The sequence below is a fragment of the Cryptotermes secundus genome, unplaced genomic scaffold (genome assembly GCF_002891405.2).
Source record: "Cryptotermes secundus unplaced genomic scaffold, Csec_1.0 scaffold535, whole genome shotgun sequence".
Classification (NCBI taxonomy): domain Eukaryota; kingdom Metazoa; phylum Arthropoda; class Insecta; order Blattodea; family Kalotermitidae; genus Cryptotermes; species Cryptotermes secundus.
Window position 1 is genome coordinate 413,787 of NW_019723909.1, and position 15,488 is coordinate 429,274.

A 15,488-nucleotide genomic window follows, 5' to 3' on the forward strand; every position below is an offset into this window, starting at 1 on the left:
TCTCCTAGAGACATGAAGTTCTTTTACGTGCCGTAAATCTATGACACGGAACCCACGGCTTAAAGTCCCTCCCGGAGGACTTGTTCCCTGAATTTTTCCGCCCTTAAAAATTCTACGACCTCCGCCGGGTTTTTGAACCCACATACCTTGAGTCATGAGGTGGGAACGTTACCCCTAGACTACGGAGGCCACTAATATAACAGTTTAGTATATTATGTAGGACAGGGATCAGTTCAAGCAGAGTGATGTTGTTAGGTCATATAGCACACATGAGAATGAGAAATTTGTGCAAAGTTTTGGAGAGACTACATGAAAAAATGAGACAATTTGAGAGCTATTTATGCAGATGAATTTTAAAAATAATTTTTTGGGGGGGGGTGTTCCCACTGAGTTTGTTTATGTCAAGATGCAAAGTCAAGATGAGCATGTTTGAACACAGTAATGAGCCCTTAGGTACCATAAAGAGCAGTTATTTACTGTACTTCCACAGGGACCGTTAGTTTCTCAGGAAGGTCCTTGCATTATGAAGTCTGTAGAGGAGAAACCCATACAGAGCAGCCGTTATGGGTTAGATGTAATGAGAAACAGCTACAGCACGGAGAGCATACATTGTTTCATGTAAGGTGCTGTGCAGCCATGACTGATAAAAATATGATTTTACAGAACTATACAAATTCAGAGGAAGTTGTACTGGGTCCGTATGTTCAGATGTACCCAGCAAGTCATGGATCAAACCAGGCCTTGAATATAAAAGCTGAGGAAGACTCAGATCTACAAGAGGAAGTGGATCCTGTGCCAATAACAGATCAGGAAATAAAGGTTAAATGTGAGGTGAGCTGAATGTCTCTGTTTGTCTACTGTTAGGCAGATATCACAAATATGCAGAAATGTCAGTTGTCTTTCTCGTCTCAATCTGGCTGTCTGTCTGTGCACATGAAATAACTCCACTGTGCTTAGAAGACTTCTTTCTGAAGTGTTTCTATACAGTTACAGTTCGCTGAATGTTGCTTGTGATATACCACTGCCATATGGAAACTTCATATGGAGTTATGGCACTGTTCACAGTTTACTGGTATACTTATTAGAACCAAGAATTGTAATTGTAACCTAAGTCCAGTAAACCCCACAAAATATCACGTGAATAAGAAGTTTCAAGATTAAAATAGATTCTTCATTCTCTTGCAACAAGAGTGGCAAGAATTGCAGTTCATAGAGCTGAAGAAACATTTCCTGCTGAGAGAAAAGTCATTGTGTTTTGTTCTTGTGTAGACAGACAGCTTTATTGTCATAGTTATTTCCCTTGGGCAAAGAGCGCTGATATGTTTCGGCACACTTTACTCTTTTTTCATAATCCATCTGGGTAGTTTCTTATACTTGGTGTACACATTATAGCATTTTGCTATTGTAAGGGGTTTGAGCCACATGTCAGCAATGCAGTGGTAAACATACATCCACAACAATGGAAGATGGTGTTTTGCATGGGGTCTGTGCAAGGTAGTTATCATAAAAGCAAACGGCTGTACGATTCAGGTCTGAGTTCTTGGTAGAAGATAGCCATGGAATGTTCATCGACGTGTGAAGACTCAAGTGTGATTAGGAGGCTTCATTCATGTGTAATACGTGGAGTTTGTGATTCATTGAGTGTTATAGTTAATGTGTTTTAGTTGTAGGATGAGAGGACCAGTGTGTATGTCAACCAACAATAGCACAGTATTTGAATGTGATAAAGAGAACTTATGACCAAGGTGCTTATAAATCATCTGAGCTAGAACCCATCATTTTCCTGCTGTGTAGCACCCAACACGTGAATTGTACTGCCAGAAGTTGGCAGCTCGGATCATATTGGATTCTTCAGCAGTGGTCACGACTGTAAATACATGATTGCTGCTGTTAGATGTTTTTGGATTTGATCGATCGAACTGATTGTTGGATTGAAGACTTAATCACATATTGGCAGCGCTGTTGTGTGAAATGGAGGTGCAAGAGATGGAAATCCTGCTTGCCAGACTGGATGCCAGCAACAAGGAGATGATGGTCAGGAAAGAAGCAGAACTGGAAGCTATCTGAGCTGAAATGAAAGCCATGCAAAACAAGAGGATGGAAGTCAATAGGAATGCCTGGCAGAAAAAGAGGATGGCCTGTCAAAATGTGACGGAGGTACGTCTGCAATGCCAGGAGCCAACTCAGTAGACATGAAGGCCTGCCAAGAGACGACCGCCTGCTGTGAAATGATGGGGGCAGATACAGACAAGATTGAGCCTGATCGAGGGAAGATATACAGTCTGTATGTGAGGAACAAGAGGTACCCAAGGGAGAAGGTGCAGTGATGCCATTCAGAGGACTGAGGAAGCATTATAGGGACCTGAATCTGGCCACAGAACCTGCCAGAAGCCGAAGGAAAAGACATGGGGATATTGTAGATCCCAGAAGAGAGTGACTGCTGCCGGTAGGAGAATTATCCGCTGTGCAGGAGTGGCATGGCTTAGGAAAGGCATCATCAGAAAAATTGCATCAGGGCCAAGGTTGAGCAAGCAGTCTGTACAGTAGGGTAGCTCAGGAAGAGTTTAGAAACGCATCATGAAGGAAAAGATGGAATTATGGGTCTAGTTGGCAAGCAGCTGCTATGCCTGAGAAAGAAGAGGGCATCTGCAACTGCATCAGAAAATGGAGCTCAAGATGACTATCACCTCAGAGAAGAGGTGACTCTAGAGCTGGACTTCATGAAGCAAGCAAACAGGATGTCCATTGGGTTTGAGAAAATATGGAAATGGTCCTTGTGCAGAGGTCGGACCCATCCGAAACAAAAAAAAAAAAGGTTGTACATGGAGTAGGAGCCAGAAATGTGGGAGCACCAACCACTCAGGATATTTTTGCCCCACCAAAAGAAAAGTATAATATTGTGAGAACCTGAACTGGCTGGAACCCTATCATGGAGCTGGTTGGAACAAGCGCCCTTAAGGAGGGAGCTGATATAGCAGTTGGAGAGTTATTACCATACAGGAACCAAGCCACAAGGCAGTGACATCATGAGCAGAAATTTCAGAAGGAAGGAGCAGTGAGGTGCCGTTAGGCTATTCCCGAAGAACAGCCTTAAGGATGGATCCATGTAACATGGATGGCCAGAGCATTGGTAAGCAATGGCTCGGTAAGCAGACCTCAACAATAGGAAGACTATTCTGTGCGGTCTGTGGCGACCAAAAGCACAGATATAGGACGTCTGCTGACAGGCAGCGCATGGGTAAACATGCATCTACAACAGTGGTGACAGTGTTTGCCATGAATTCCATGCAAAGAAGTTATCTTAAGAACAAATGGTGCTACTGTTCAGTTCTGTCTTCTGAGTTCTCAGTAGACGATTACCATGGAATGTTTGTCGACCTGTGAAGACTTAAAAGTTGAGTAGAAGCCTTCACTTGTGTAATACATGCAGTTTGTGATTCAGTGAGACTGTTATAGTTCTTGCATTTTAGTTGTCGTAAAGGAGAGGACAGTGTGTGTGTGAATCAGTGATAGCGTTGTGTTAACTGTAATTAAGGGAGGTTGTAACCAAAATGCTAAACAGTCCCATCGTCTGAACTGGAACCCATCATTTTCATCTTGCGTACCACCCCATACATGACAGTATATTATGTAGGAGAGGGATCAGTTCAAGGAGAGTGATGTGCATAGGCCATATGTAAGAATGAGAAATGCATACAAAGTTTCGTTGAGAGAACCTGAAAGAATGAGACCGCTTGGGAGACATTTGACAGATGGATTTTAGAAATATAATTTTGTGGGTGTGGATGGTGTTTGTTTGTGTCAGGATGCGAAGTCATTGTGGACATATGTGAATACAATAAGTAACTAGCCCTTAGGTACCATAAAGAGCAGTTATTTTCTATACTTCCACGGGGACCATTACTTTCTCAGGAAGGTCCTTGCATTATGAAGTCTGTAGAGAAGAAACCCATACAGAGCAGCCGTTATGGGCAAGATGTAATGAGAAACAGCTACAGCAGGGAGAGCATACATTGTTTCATGTAAGGTGCTGTGCAGCCATGACTGATAAAAGGTATGATTTTACAGAACTATACAAATTCAGAGGATGCTGTACTGGGTCCATATGTTCAGATGTACCCAGAAAGTCATGGATCAAACCAGGTCTTGAATATAAAAGTTGAAGTCTCAGATCCACAAGAGGAAGTGGATCCTGTGCCAATAACAGTTCAGGAAATAAAGGTTAAATGTGAGGTGAGCTGAATGTCTCTGTTTGTCTTCTGTTAGGCAGATATCACAAATATGCAGAAATGTCAGTTGTCTTTCTCATTTCAATCTGGCTGTCTCTCTGTGCACATGAAATAACTCAACTGTGTGTAGAAGACTTTTTTCTGAAGTGTCTCTAGACAGTTACATTTTGTTGAATGTTGCTTGAGATTTACCACTGCCATTTTCTTTAAGCAGTTCTGATGTAGATGAAATTAAATATTGTGTAAACTGAATAATGTTTCAGAGAATTCTGTAGCAGGAAAACTTCATGTGGACTTAACGGCACTGTTCACAGTTAGTTACAGGTACACTTATTAGAACTAAAAATTGTAATTGTAAGCTAAGTCCAGTGAACCCCACAAAATATCATGTGAAGAAGAAGTAGTTTCAAGATTAAAATAGATTCTTCATTCTCTTGCAACAAGAGTGCCAATAATTGCAGTGCATAGAGCTGAAGAATCATTTCCTGCTGAGAGAAAAGTCATTGTGTTTCGTTCTTGTGTGCACAGACAAGAATTTTATTCTCATTTGTCAGTTCTCTTGGCCAAAGAGAGTAAGTAATTTGTGACACACTTCTCTCTTTTTTCATAATTCATCTGGGTAGTTTCTTATATTTGGTGTACACATTCTAACAGTGTCTTATATTATATAGGAGAGGGATCAGTTCAAGGAGAGTGATACGCATAGGCCATATGTAAGAGTGAGAAATGCATACAAAGTTTCATTGAGAGAACCTGAAAGAATGAGACCACTTGGGAGACATTTGTCTGATGGATTTTAGAAATATAATTTTGTGGGTGTGGATGGTGTTTATTTGTGTCAGGATGCAAAGTCATTGTGGACATATGTGAATACAATAAGTAACAGCCCTTAGGTACCATAAAGAGCAGTTATATTCTGTACTTCCACAGGGACCATTAGTTTCTCAGGAAGGTCCCTGCATTATGAAGTTAATACCCTCTAAGTTTATGAAGTGTTGTAGAGAAGAAACCCTGTTATGGGCAAGATGTAATGAGAAACAGCTACAGCACGGAGAGCATACATTGTTTCACGTAAGGTGCTGTGCAGCCATGACTGATAAAAATATGATTTTACAGAACTATACAAATTCAGAGGATGTTGTACTGGGTCCATATGTTCAGATGTACCCAGAAAGTCATGGATCAAACCAGGTCTTGAATATAAAAGTTGAGGAAGACTCAGATCCGCAAGAGGAAGTGGATCCTGTGCCAATAACATTTCAGGAAACAAAGGTTAAATGTGAGGTGAGGTGAATGTCTCTGTTTATCTACTATTAGGCAGATATCACAAATATGCAGAAAGTCAGTTGCCTTTCTCATCTCCATCTGTCTGGCTGTTTGTTTTATTTTGGGGGCTGATTATAAATTTTGTAAATTATTTTGTGATTGAACGGAACTGTTGATCCATCTATTTCAGTGTTTTTACTTGGCACAAAACTTTTCTGAAACTGGTTCTCTGTATCTTCTATCACATCCCCACACGCATCAACCAGATTTTCTGTGATAAATGGTCTTTGGACATTAAGTCACCAAAAAATTGTATCTGTGGTTTCCCCTCACTAGACCAGTAGTCTTTTATGACAGGTAATGGAATTAGGCCCATATTTATAATTAGACCTAAAAGCCACTTCACTACAGGAACAGACACATCAGACCACCTACTCCAAATGCACGACGGACTTAGCTGAAGTTCGGCAGTTTTGTGTCTCATGTACCGGTTTGCCTCAATAACAATATTATTCAGTAGTTCATCATTGAAAAATAAGCTAAAATAATCCATGGGCTCTGCATCTGGCATAAGGTTAAATTATGGCCCTGCATTTTTGGTAAATGTGGAGTCCTTGGGTTCTTGTTGCCCATTGTCACACGTTCCCACTCGCCAACACTCAACAACACTTGTTTAACTCTCACTTTCACTTCCTGATATTTCGTTTCTCGATTCTTCATTAGCAGTTTCTTCTTAAAATTCCAAATCAATCTCATCATCAGAGTCAATATTCTGTTCTTCATTTAACATGTCACTAATAGATACTTCATTTGCGACACAGGGGATTATATATCAGTTTTTTTTCAATCCAGAGGGCGGAAGTTCGGTCAAATGTGTGTGTACAAACACGTGACACACTGTAATATATAAATGGCATTCATTCCTTAAGAAGTTCAAATTATGACTTCCGGATGGCAGAAGAAGGCAGACTAAATATTCATGAATGCATTGGCACAGAATACAGTGGCCAGTAATGACATACAAGCGACATATGACCGGAGAAACAACTTCGTCTATCATATATTGACATTCGTCCATGTAAGCCCTGCCACCATGTCCAATTACGTATCGATATATGACTGGAAATTGTTGTTATACCTGACACTGTTGGAGTTCCATCTCTACTTGCCATCAGGTGACTGGTTGATGTGACAAATTTTTGTCATTTTCTATCAGAAAGGAGAATGACTAAAAATTAGATACAGAGAATGTGTGGGAGGTATAAAAGTCAATAAATAGTAAAGAAAGGGCATTGGCAACACATCATAAAACATAGACATCATTATGGTCAAATGGAATATACAGTGGATGTAATGAAACACATAAAAAAGGGCTATTAATGAACACCATGTTAGGTGAGTTCTTGTCACCATGGCATGGTGTGTCCTCCGATTGCAGATGGAGGAGATGGCCTCCAGATGTGGAGGGTAGTTGTGAATATATTGAATAAGAAGTTGGAGACAGCTGACAAGGGGTGGTCCTCCATGTTATGGGTTAGTTGCATGGCTGACAACTCACCGTAAAAAATCAGGTTGTTACAAAATGTCAAAAAGGGCCTTGGACCTGGACAGATTCTTTGGTTAATGATCTAAGCTAAATAAAATGGACCTGAGATTTGGGACATGGAATGTGAGAAGTATGTATAGGGCAGGTTTACTCAGGACAGTGGCAGAAGATATATCAAAATATAAGTTATATTTCGTGGGGGTACAGGAGGGTAGATGGACAGAGGTGGCACTGAACCAGAAGGTGAATATACATTTTTCTGTGGAAAGAGGAGTGATATTCATGTAGGTACAGATGTTTCATACATAAGAGAATCATATCAGCATTTAAGAGCATAGAGTTTGTTAGTGATAGAGGTCATATGTACACATATTACTAGGGGATCGCTGATGAGATATCTACCTTCTGAATAGCCATGCCCCAACAGAGGATAAAATTTATGATATAAGGGCAGCTTTTATAAAGAACTAGAACATATATTTGATAAATTCCCTAAATACCATATGAAAATTTTGTTAGGAGATTTCATTGACAAAGTAGATGGGGAAGACATTTTCAAGCCAGCAGTTCGGAATGAGAGTTTGCATGAAACTAACAGTGATAATGGAGTTAGAGTGGTAAAATTTGCACACATCCAAAAATCTGACTGCCAAAAGTATGATGTTCTCACATCATAACATTCATAAATTTACTTGGAAATTTCATGATGGAAAGAAGCACAACCAGATTGACCATATTTTGATAGACAGGAGACTGCATTCAAGTCTACTTCATGTTTTATCGTTTAGGACAGCAGATTGTGATACTGACCACTATCTGGTGGTGGTGGAAGTTAGGGAGAGACTGTCAGTGAGTATACAAACAAAGCACATAGTTCATATTGAGAGGTTCTGTCTCAAGAAATTAAACGAGGTAGAAGGTAAAGAGCAGTACCGTGTTGAAATCTCAAATAGGTTCGCAGCTTTGGAAAACTTAAGACACAGAGAGCCTGTGATATTGTTATAAAGAATATAAAAATTTCATCCAAAAAGATTCTAAATTATATTGAACTGAAGAAGCATAAGTCATGGTTCAATGAAGTAGGTCAAAGGAAACAAGCCAAATTGCAGTGGTTACAGGATCCAAGCGAAATGAATGTGTGTAAGCTGAACAATATAAGACATAAAGTCAGCGGGCACTTCATGAATAGAAAGAGGGATTATCTGAAAGACAAAATTGATGAGCTTGCAACCAACAGTAAGCACAAGAACATTTTATAGATGTGTATAGAGGAAGAAATTAATTTAAAGGGCTTATCAACCTCTACATAACTTGAATGTCAATGAATGTATGTACAAGGGGTGGGCCTTCTTGGCCCTTGCGCTGCGACCTACAGTGGTCTGTTGTGCTTTATATGTAATTTAGTGAAGGATGAGAATGGTGACCTGCTTTCAGAATCTCACAACATTTTGATTAGTGGAAGAACTACTTTTCTCAGTTATTGAATGTATGTAGGATCAGTGATGTTAGGCAGACAGAAATCCATACAGCTGAGCCGTTAGTACCTGATCCTAGCCCTTTTGAGGTTGAAAGTGCTATTACAAATTTGAAAAGGTATAAAATGCTAGGAAATGATCAAATTCTGGCAGAAGTTATTCAGACTGGAGGCGAAATATTATGTTCTAAGATCCATAAGTTAATTCTGTTTGGAAAAAGGAAAAATTTCCTATTCAGTGGAAGGTGTCAATTATTGTACCAGTTCACAAGAAGGGTGATAAAACTGACTGTAGAAATTATCAGGGAATATCACTGCTATCAATTTCATATAAAATTTTGTCCAATATTCTTCTTTCAAGGTTAAGTCCATATATAGATGAAATTATTAGGGATCATCAGTGTGGGTTTTGACATAACAGATCAACAACTGATCAGAACTCTTGCATTTGTCAGATCTCACACTCACTCACTCACTCACTCACTCACTCACTCACTCACTCACTCACTCACACTCACTCACTCACTCACACTCTCTCACTCACTCACTCACACTCACTCGCTTGCTCGCTCACTCACTCACTCTCATTCACTCGCTCACACTCACTCACTCACAGAGCTGAGCCCTTCTTGAGAAGTTGCCAGTTGTGCAGCTGTTGAAGAACTTCCCAGCATTTATGGAATCAGAAGGTTCATTACTGTGCTCACAATAGCCCTCTGCTGTTCCCTATCGTAAGCCAGATCAGTCCAATCCATACTATCCTATCCTATCTCTCTAAGATCCATTTTAATATTGTCCACCCACCTGCATCTTGGTCTTCTCAGTGGTCTCCTTCCTTCCGGCTTTCCCACCAATATCCTATATGCATTCGTCCTCGCTCTCATTTGTGCTACATGCTCTGCCCATCTCATCCTCCTTGACTTGAGCATTCTAATTTTGCTTCGAGAAGAGTACACATTATGAAGCTTCTCAACATGTACTTTTCTACACCCTCAGTCTGTGTTCCTCCCTTAAAGACAGAGACCAGGTTTCACACCCATACAGAACCACAGGCAAAATTATAGTTTTATATATTCTAATTGTTATGTCAGACAGCAGATGAGAAGACAGAAGGTTCTGAATTGGATGGTAGCAAGCATTACCGAAGTTCAGCCTCCTCTTAATTTCCTCCTGAATCAGGTTTTGATTTGTTATAGTCGTTCCAAAATATCTGAAGTGTGCCACATTTTCAAAACATCTCTTTCCTATCTTTATGTCATGATCTTGATGACTAGATAGCAACATATACTCAGTCTTCTTTGTGTTTACTTGTAGACCAACCTCCTTAGTACTGTTAGAGCTTCTGTGCTTTATGATATCTATATTATCACTCTGTAGGTTTTGTATGGATGTAAAACTTTGTCACTGACATTAAGGGAGGAACATGGAGGGTGTTTGAGAGCAGGATGCTGAGGAGTATATTTGGACCAAAGCGAGATGAAGTGACAGGAGGTTAGAGGAACTTCATAACTTCTACTCTTCGCCATATAATGTATGAATGATCAAGTCGAGGATAAGATGGGCGGGACATGTAGCACGAGGGTGAAGAGGAACGCATGTAGGATATTGATGCGAAAGCCAGAAGGAAGGAGACCACCAGGAAGACTAAGACATAGGTGGGTGGACAGTGGCAAAAATAGATCTTAGGCTAATAAGATGGGGTGGTGTTGACTGGATCGATCTGGCTCAGGATAGGGACCAGAGGAGGGCTCTTACGAATACATTAATGAACTTTCGGGTTCCATGAAATGCTGGAGGGTTTTTGAGTAGTTGGGCAATTGGCAGCTTCTCTAGAAGGGCTCAGCTTCACATGAAGTTAGTTACATATTAATGAACATCCAAGGAAATTTCTGCATATGCAGAGTGGGGCGCAGAAACTTCCCTTTTTGTGAAGACGCATTGTGAAGGGAGGGTAGGTCGTAGAAAAGTGGGGATAGGCTTGGTGAAGGCAGCAGTCACGGAAGTTTCAGTCTAATACCCCTCAGTAGGAAACATGAGGTGGACAAGTAAGCAGCGTGCGTTTGCTGTAGAAGCCTATTTTTCGAACCATTCCTACATGGCGGTGGAGCGTGCATTCTGTACTCACTTCGAAATTAAGCCCAGAGGTCTGGTTCCTGACTGGAAATCGATTGGTTTGTGGGTAGAGAACTTCTGGACAACCGGGAGTGTAGTGAAAAAATCATCAGGATGACAGTGGTCCGTTACGTCACCAGAAAATGTGGAGGCAGTTTGACTGTCGATTTTGAGATCTTTTTTGAACCAGTTTTTGAAGAAATGCATCTAGGAAATGTCTGGTTCCAACAGGATGGTGCTACGGCCCACACAGCCCGAGCTTCCATGACAGTTTTCAGGGCAAAGTTCCCCGGACGGTTCATCTCGCTTCAAGGTGACATCCCGTGGGCAGCACACTCACCTGATCTAATGCCCTGTGATTTTTTTTATGGGGATACCTCAAGGCAGAGGTTTTTAAACATCGCCCACAAACCTGCTTCAGCTGAAGAATGTTATTAGGCAGGAAGTAGCCTAAATTATGGTGCTCATGTTGGAACGTGCAGAGGGGAACTTTAGAAAACGGTTGCATCAGTGCATAGAGAACGGTGGCCACCACCTTCAAGATATTTTGTTTAAAACTACATGATATAAAACTTTAAAGTATGTTCTTTCATTAGCTAAACATAAATTTTGTCTATCAGCAATAATTTTCTTTTTTCGCTTCAAAAAGGATTTTCTGCGCCCCACTCTGTACATGAATTTTCTTGACCAAGTCACGGTTCTGCACTTCACGGTGACTGGTACAGGGACTGCTGTGAGGTGCATACAAATTTTGCCGATGAACCCATGTTCCCATTTCTGGTAATGTTCTGGAAAAAAGTAATTAGAATTCACAGAACACAAGAGTCCTTATTAACTCTTGTTTACATTATTTGTTGTGGATGGAGTTTCACCCTTTTAAGGAGATTTGGTTCAAGTGGCACCTTTGCAGTTTGAATTAACCACTGATAACCAGAACCCACTGCACCAATGTTGCATGCAGCATCCAGTGAAGCAGTGTTATTTGGGAGTTAGCAGAGCAGCCTCTGGGTGTGTTCCTTTACCATTTGATCTCATTGTGGCAAGACATGGACCAACACAGCAGAACAAGTTGCAGTTGCTTCAGCTATATTAGTGTGGTGTGGCAGTCATTTGGCTCAATCAGGAAGCAGGAAATCATAACATGCCTTCAAATGAGGCACAGTTGCCTGACACATATGCAACTGTTGCAAGGTGTTCCCTCACCTGCTTCTACAGAGTCTGGTGTGCCCAGTACCATGTCACATATCCAAAAGTAGTGGCCATTTTCTGACAAAAGCCAAACGTTTTCCTTGTTAAAGAGTGTTTCATGGAATCCTAGGTGATGATTCACATGGACTTGTTCATGGTGGCCATGTCTGTTTAACTGATGCTATTCTATTCTCTTTGAAGCCTTTTATGTAATTAGTTGTTTCAAGGATGTTACTGCAGGCTCTTTAGTGTCATTTTTAACTCAGACTTTTTTGTTATTTCATTGTATGATCCTATCCACTATTAACTGGATTCCTGTCCAGCCTTACAAATTCATAATATTTATTTAATTTTAGAATTTGTTAAACAGTGGCAGCATAACTTTTATTCACTCAGAAACCACCATACATTCTGATGGACTCAGGTACACACCACACAAGAGTGTGTGCGTTCTTTCCCTGCTCCTCTCTCTGTCACCTTTTTCACGCCTACCAATTTAACATCTCACTGTACTGGGGCTTCAAACTCATGTCTCTCCCTACTAGGATTTGCCATGTTATTTCCTCTCATTTTCCAAAGTACTTAGAGTGAACTGTATATGGTGAGGAGCAACAATATTCCTGCAATGAGCGTGGTGATTCATTTTGTTGCAACGTATGTTATGTCATTGGGTTTTCAGGCTAATCTAAAGACACATCAGGGCATACATAGCGAAGAGCGGCCATTTTGCTGCGACACGTGTAATAAGTCATTCAGTGACCAAAGATTTCTGGAAAATCATCAGCACATACATACTGGGGAACCATTCCGCTGCAATGTGTGTAATAAGCCATTCAGCAAGAAAAAAAGTCTGAATGATCATCAGTATATACATACTGGTTGGCCATTCTACTGCAACATGTGTAATAGGCCATTTGGTAAGGAAAAACGTCTGAAGAAACATCAGCGTATGCATAGTGGGGAGCGTCTTTTTCACTGCAAAATGTGTAATAAGTCATTCAATGATCAAAGCAGTCTGGAGATTCATCAGCACATACATAGGGGGCAGCCATTCCGCTGCAGTGTGTGTAATAAGTCATTCATTGAGCAAAGCCGCCTGGAGAACCATCAGCTCATACATAGGGTGCAGCCATTCCGCTGCAATATGTGTAATAAGTCATTCAAAAAGAAAAGAAGTCTGAATGATCATCAGTATATACACAATGGTTTGCAATTCTGCTGCAACGTGTGTAATAGGTCATTCAGTAGGGAAGGACGTCTGAAGGAACATCAGCGTGTGCATAGTGGGGAGCATCTTTTTTGCTGCAAAATGTGTAACAAGTCATTCAGTGAGCAAAGGCGTCTGGAAGATCATCACCTGGCACATATTTCAGAGCCATTCCGCTGCTATGTGTGTAATGAGTCATTCAATAAGAAAGAACTTCTGAACGCTCATCAGCGCGCACATACTGGGGAGCCATTGTCCTGCAGCATGCGTAATAAGCAGGGCCAGGATTTTGATGACCTAAAAATATTTAAAAGTGACCCATGAAATGACCGAAAAATACTGAAGAATTACTTAAAATTAAAAAAAAAATGGCTTAAAAATATATCATGGAAGATCCACTAATTTTTTTAAAATGTATTTAAGTTGTCTCATTCAGAGTTGCACTATTCATTTTTCTTGACATGATTTTACCAGTATCCCCTGACACTTTCTCCAAATAATTGGCTACTTTTTTCACCAGAGCGAGCAAATCAACTAGCATTGCTCTTTTCTCCTGCAAGCATTTGATTTCTTCTGTCAAGGAACTGAAATTTGCCATTATGGAGGCCAGCTGTCCTTCCATTTCACTGCACGAGAACTGCTCCTGACCAGCTTCAGTTGCCCTCGCATCCTCCGTCTTCATTGAATCTACAGTGTTTTTCACTACCTGAAATTGTTCACAATAGTTCATTCCACTTTTCCCATCTTGTGATGATGGGTTACAGGGACAGCGGAACACCAGGAACCATAGGCTTAAACTCCCATCTTATGAACTGGAGCCTTGATGAAAATCTTCATCCTCGATACAAGAGCATCCACTTGAGAAAAATTTGATCTCACTTCCTCCGTCACTCTATGCAGTGCATGAGCTAGGCAAGTATCATGCACCAATTTTGTATGAAATGACTTTATTGACTTGTCTGCTTTTAAAATATATGGGGCAGCATCAGTCACGAAAAGCAAGATGTCATCGTGTCTGTCCACAGTAGAAACATGAACCTATATAAGAGTTCACAAGTTTTTGACTAATTAACGAATTCGAGGACCTCACTCTACATACTTCACCTGGTCCATCAGTTTCCAAGGTTCCAGTGATGATATTTGTCATGTAGCAAGTCTTCATATTGCAGGTCTCATAAATGAAAACGAAAATCTTCCCATGCACTTTATTTCCGATTATTTCCAGGATATTGTAGCACTTGGAAAGGTAGTTTTTTTTTCTAAGAGTGGATTCATCTGGGTTGGAATGACCACAAATCACTTCCAGGGAATGTTTCAGTTTTTCATTTCTTCACAGCCCCAAATGAAATATTTGTGGACACCAGAGCATCACACAGATTTCTGAAAAAGAAGTCCAACGACTTATTCCCACCTCCAGACAAAGACTATTGCATTAACATTTGCACATATTTCTTTTTGTTTGAAATTTGCACAGCTCGTATATGCTTGTTGCAGCCAATATGTTGTTGTACCATGAATATTTTTCCTACTGCTAGTTTTGTGTCGCACATAAAATGTTATCGTCACTTGAAAATATATCATCTCCAAACACAACTACAGTCTACATAACTAAGTTATGTGAATCGAGAGAGATTCCGGCGAAAAATATTTATAACTAAGCAAATTGCTTTGCTCAGAACTTGAAAAGAGTGTGAGTGACTGTTATCATATGCTGTTGCCATCTTAAAATGATTTATGGTATATATTGTCAATACTTTCCCCATTACAAAGTATTATTGTATACTCTGGTAGCACCTGCTACTTGGGCTGCAGCTGTATGCTGCCTTTGTAGAGAGCTCTTATAATAAAGGCAGAACACTTCTATATTATTCACATTTCACAAAACATATGAATAAAACTTCCCAAAAACGTGTTAAATGACCATAAAAGAAACTTTGAATCCCCAAAATTTACTGAAAAATTACTCCCAAGCTGAAAAATGGCCAAAAACTTAAAAATTATGAAAAATTACCTGTAAAATTCACATTTCTGCAACCAGCAACTCATCTCTGAGATTTATATATTTAAGGGCATTGCATGAGATACAAAGGAAAAAAGATGTCATCAAACTCCAACCCCTGGTAAGTCACTCAGTAAATAAAGTCATTTGAAGGATGATCAGTGGTTACATAGTGGGGAGCAACCAATCTGCTGCATTGTGTGTATAAGTCATTCAGAAAGCAAAGTAACCTGAAGTCACATCAGTATATACAGTCAACTCTTGATTATCCGGGATAATGGTGGGGATGGAAATCACGATTAATCGAAAACCCGGTTAAGACAAATTTTATTAAAAGTAGTACTGTAATACTGTACCTTCATAATACTATAGGCCTACTTGTATTTAAATTTATTCAACCTCATTTTTATGTCATCTCATGGCCTATTTAATACTTTTTTTACATTATACTGAAGTATGAATTAGTT

The 15,488-nt window shown here is 40.1% G+C and overlaps 1 protein-coding gene across 2 annotated transcripts; it reads left to right on the forward strand.

Moving 5' to 3' along the window:
- Positions 1 to 483: 483 nt before the first annotated feature.
- LOC111862093 (zinc finger protein OZF) lies at positions 484 to 15,336 on the forward strand. Of its 2 annotated transcripts, none has more exons than XM_033750546.1 (4): positions 484 to 831; positions 4,069 to 4,233; positions 5,346 to 5,513; positions 12,495 to 15,336. In XM_033750546.1, exons 1-4 carry the CDS (start codon positions 637 to 639, stop codon positions 13,344 to 13,346), a joined length of 1,380 nt encoding a protein of 459 aa, XP_033606437.1. In that variant the 5' UTR covers positions 484 to 636; the 3' UTR covers positions 13,347 to 15,336. The 2 variants fall into 2 exon arrangements, with proteins under 2 accessions (XP_033606437.1, XP_033606438.1); XM_033750547.1 differs by having other exon boundaries at positions 492 to 831; positions 13,787 to 15,336.
- Positions 15,337 to 15,488: the final 152 nt, after the last annotated feature.

What these genes read in the sequence shown, in the direction of transcription:
- LOC111862093 (XM_033750546.1), top strand. Translation starts at nt 637, where the DNA reads ATGACTGATAAAAATATGATTTTACAGAACTATACAAATTCAGAGGAA. An exon ending in AAATAAAGGTTAAATGTGAG is followed by an intron (nt 4,234 to 5,345) that starts GTGAGCTGAATG and finishes ATGATTTTACAG; the next exon opens with AACTATACAAATTCAGAGGA. An exon ending in AAACAAAGGTTAAATGTGAG is followed by an intron (nt 5,514 to 12,494) that starts GTGAGGTGAATG and finishes TTGGGTTTTCAG; the next exon opens with GCTAATCTAAAGACACATCA.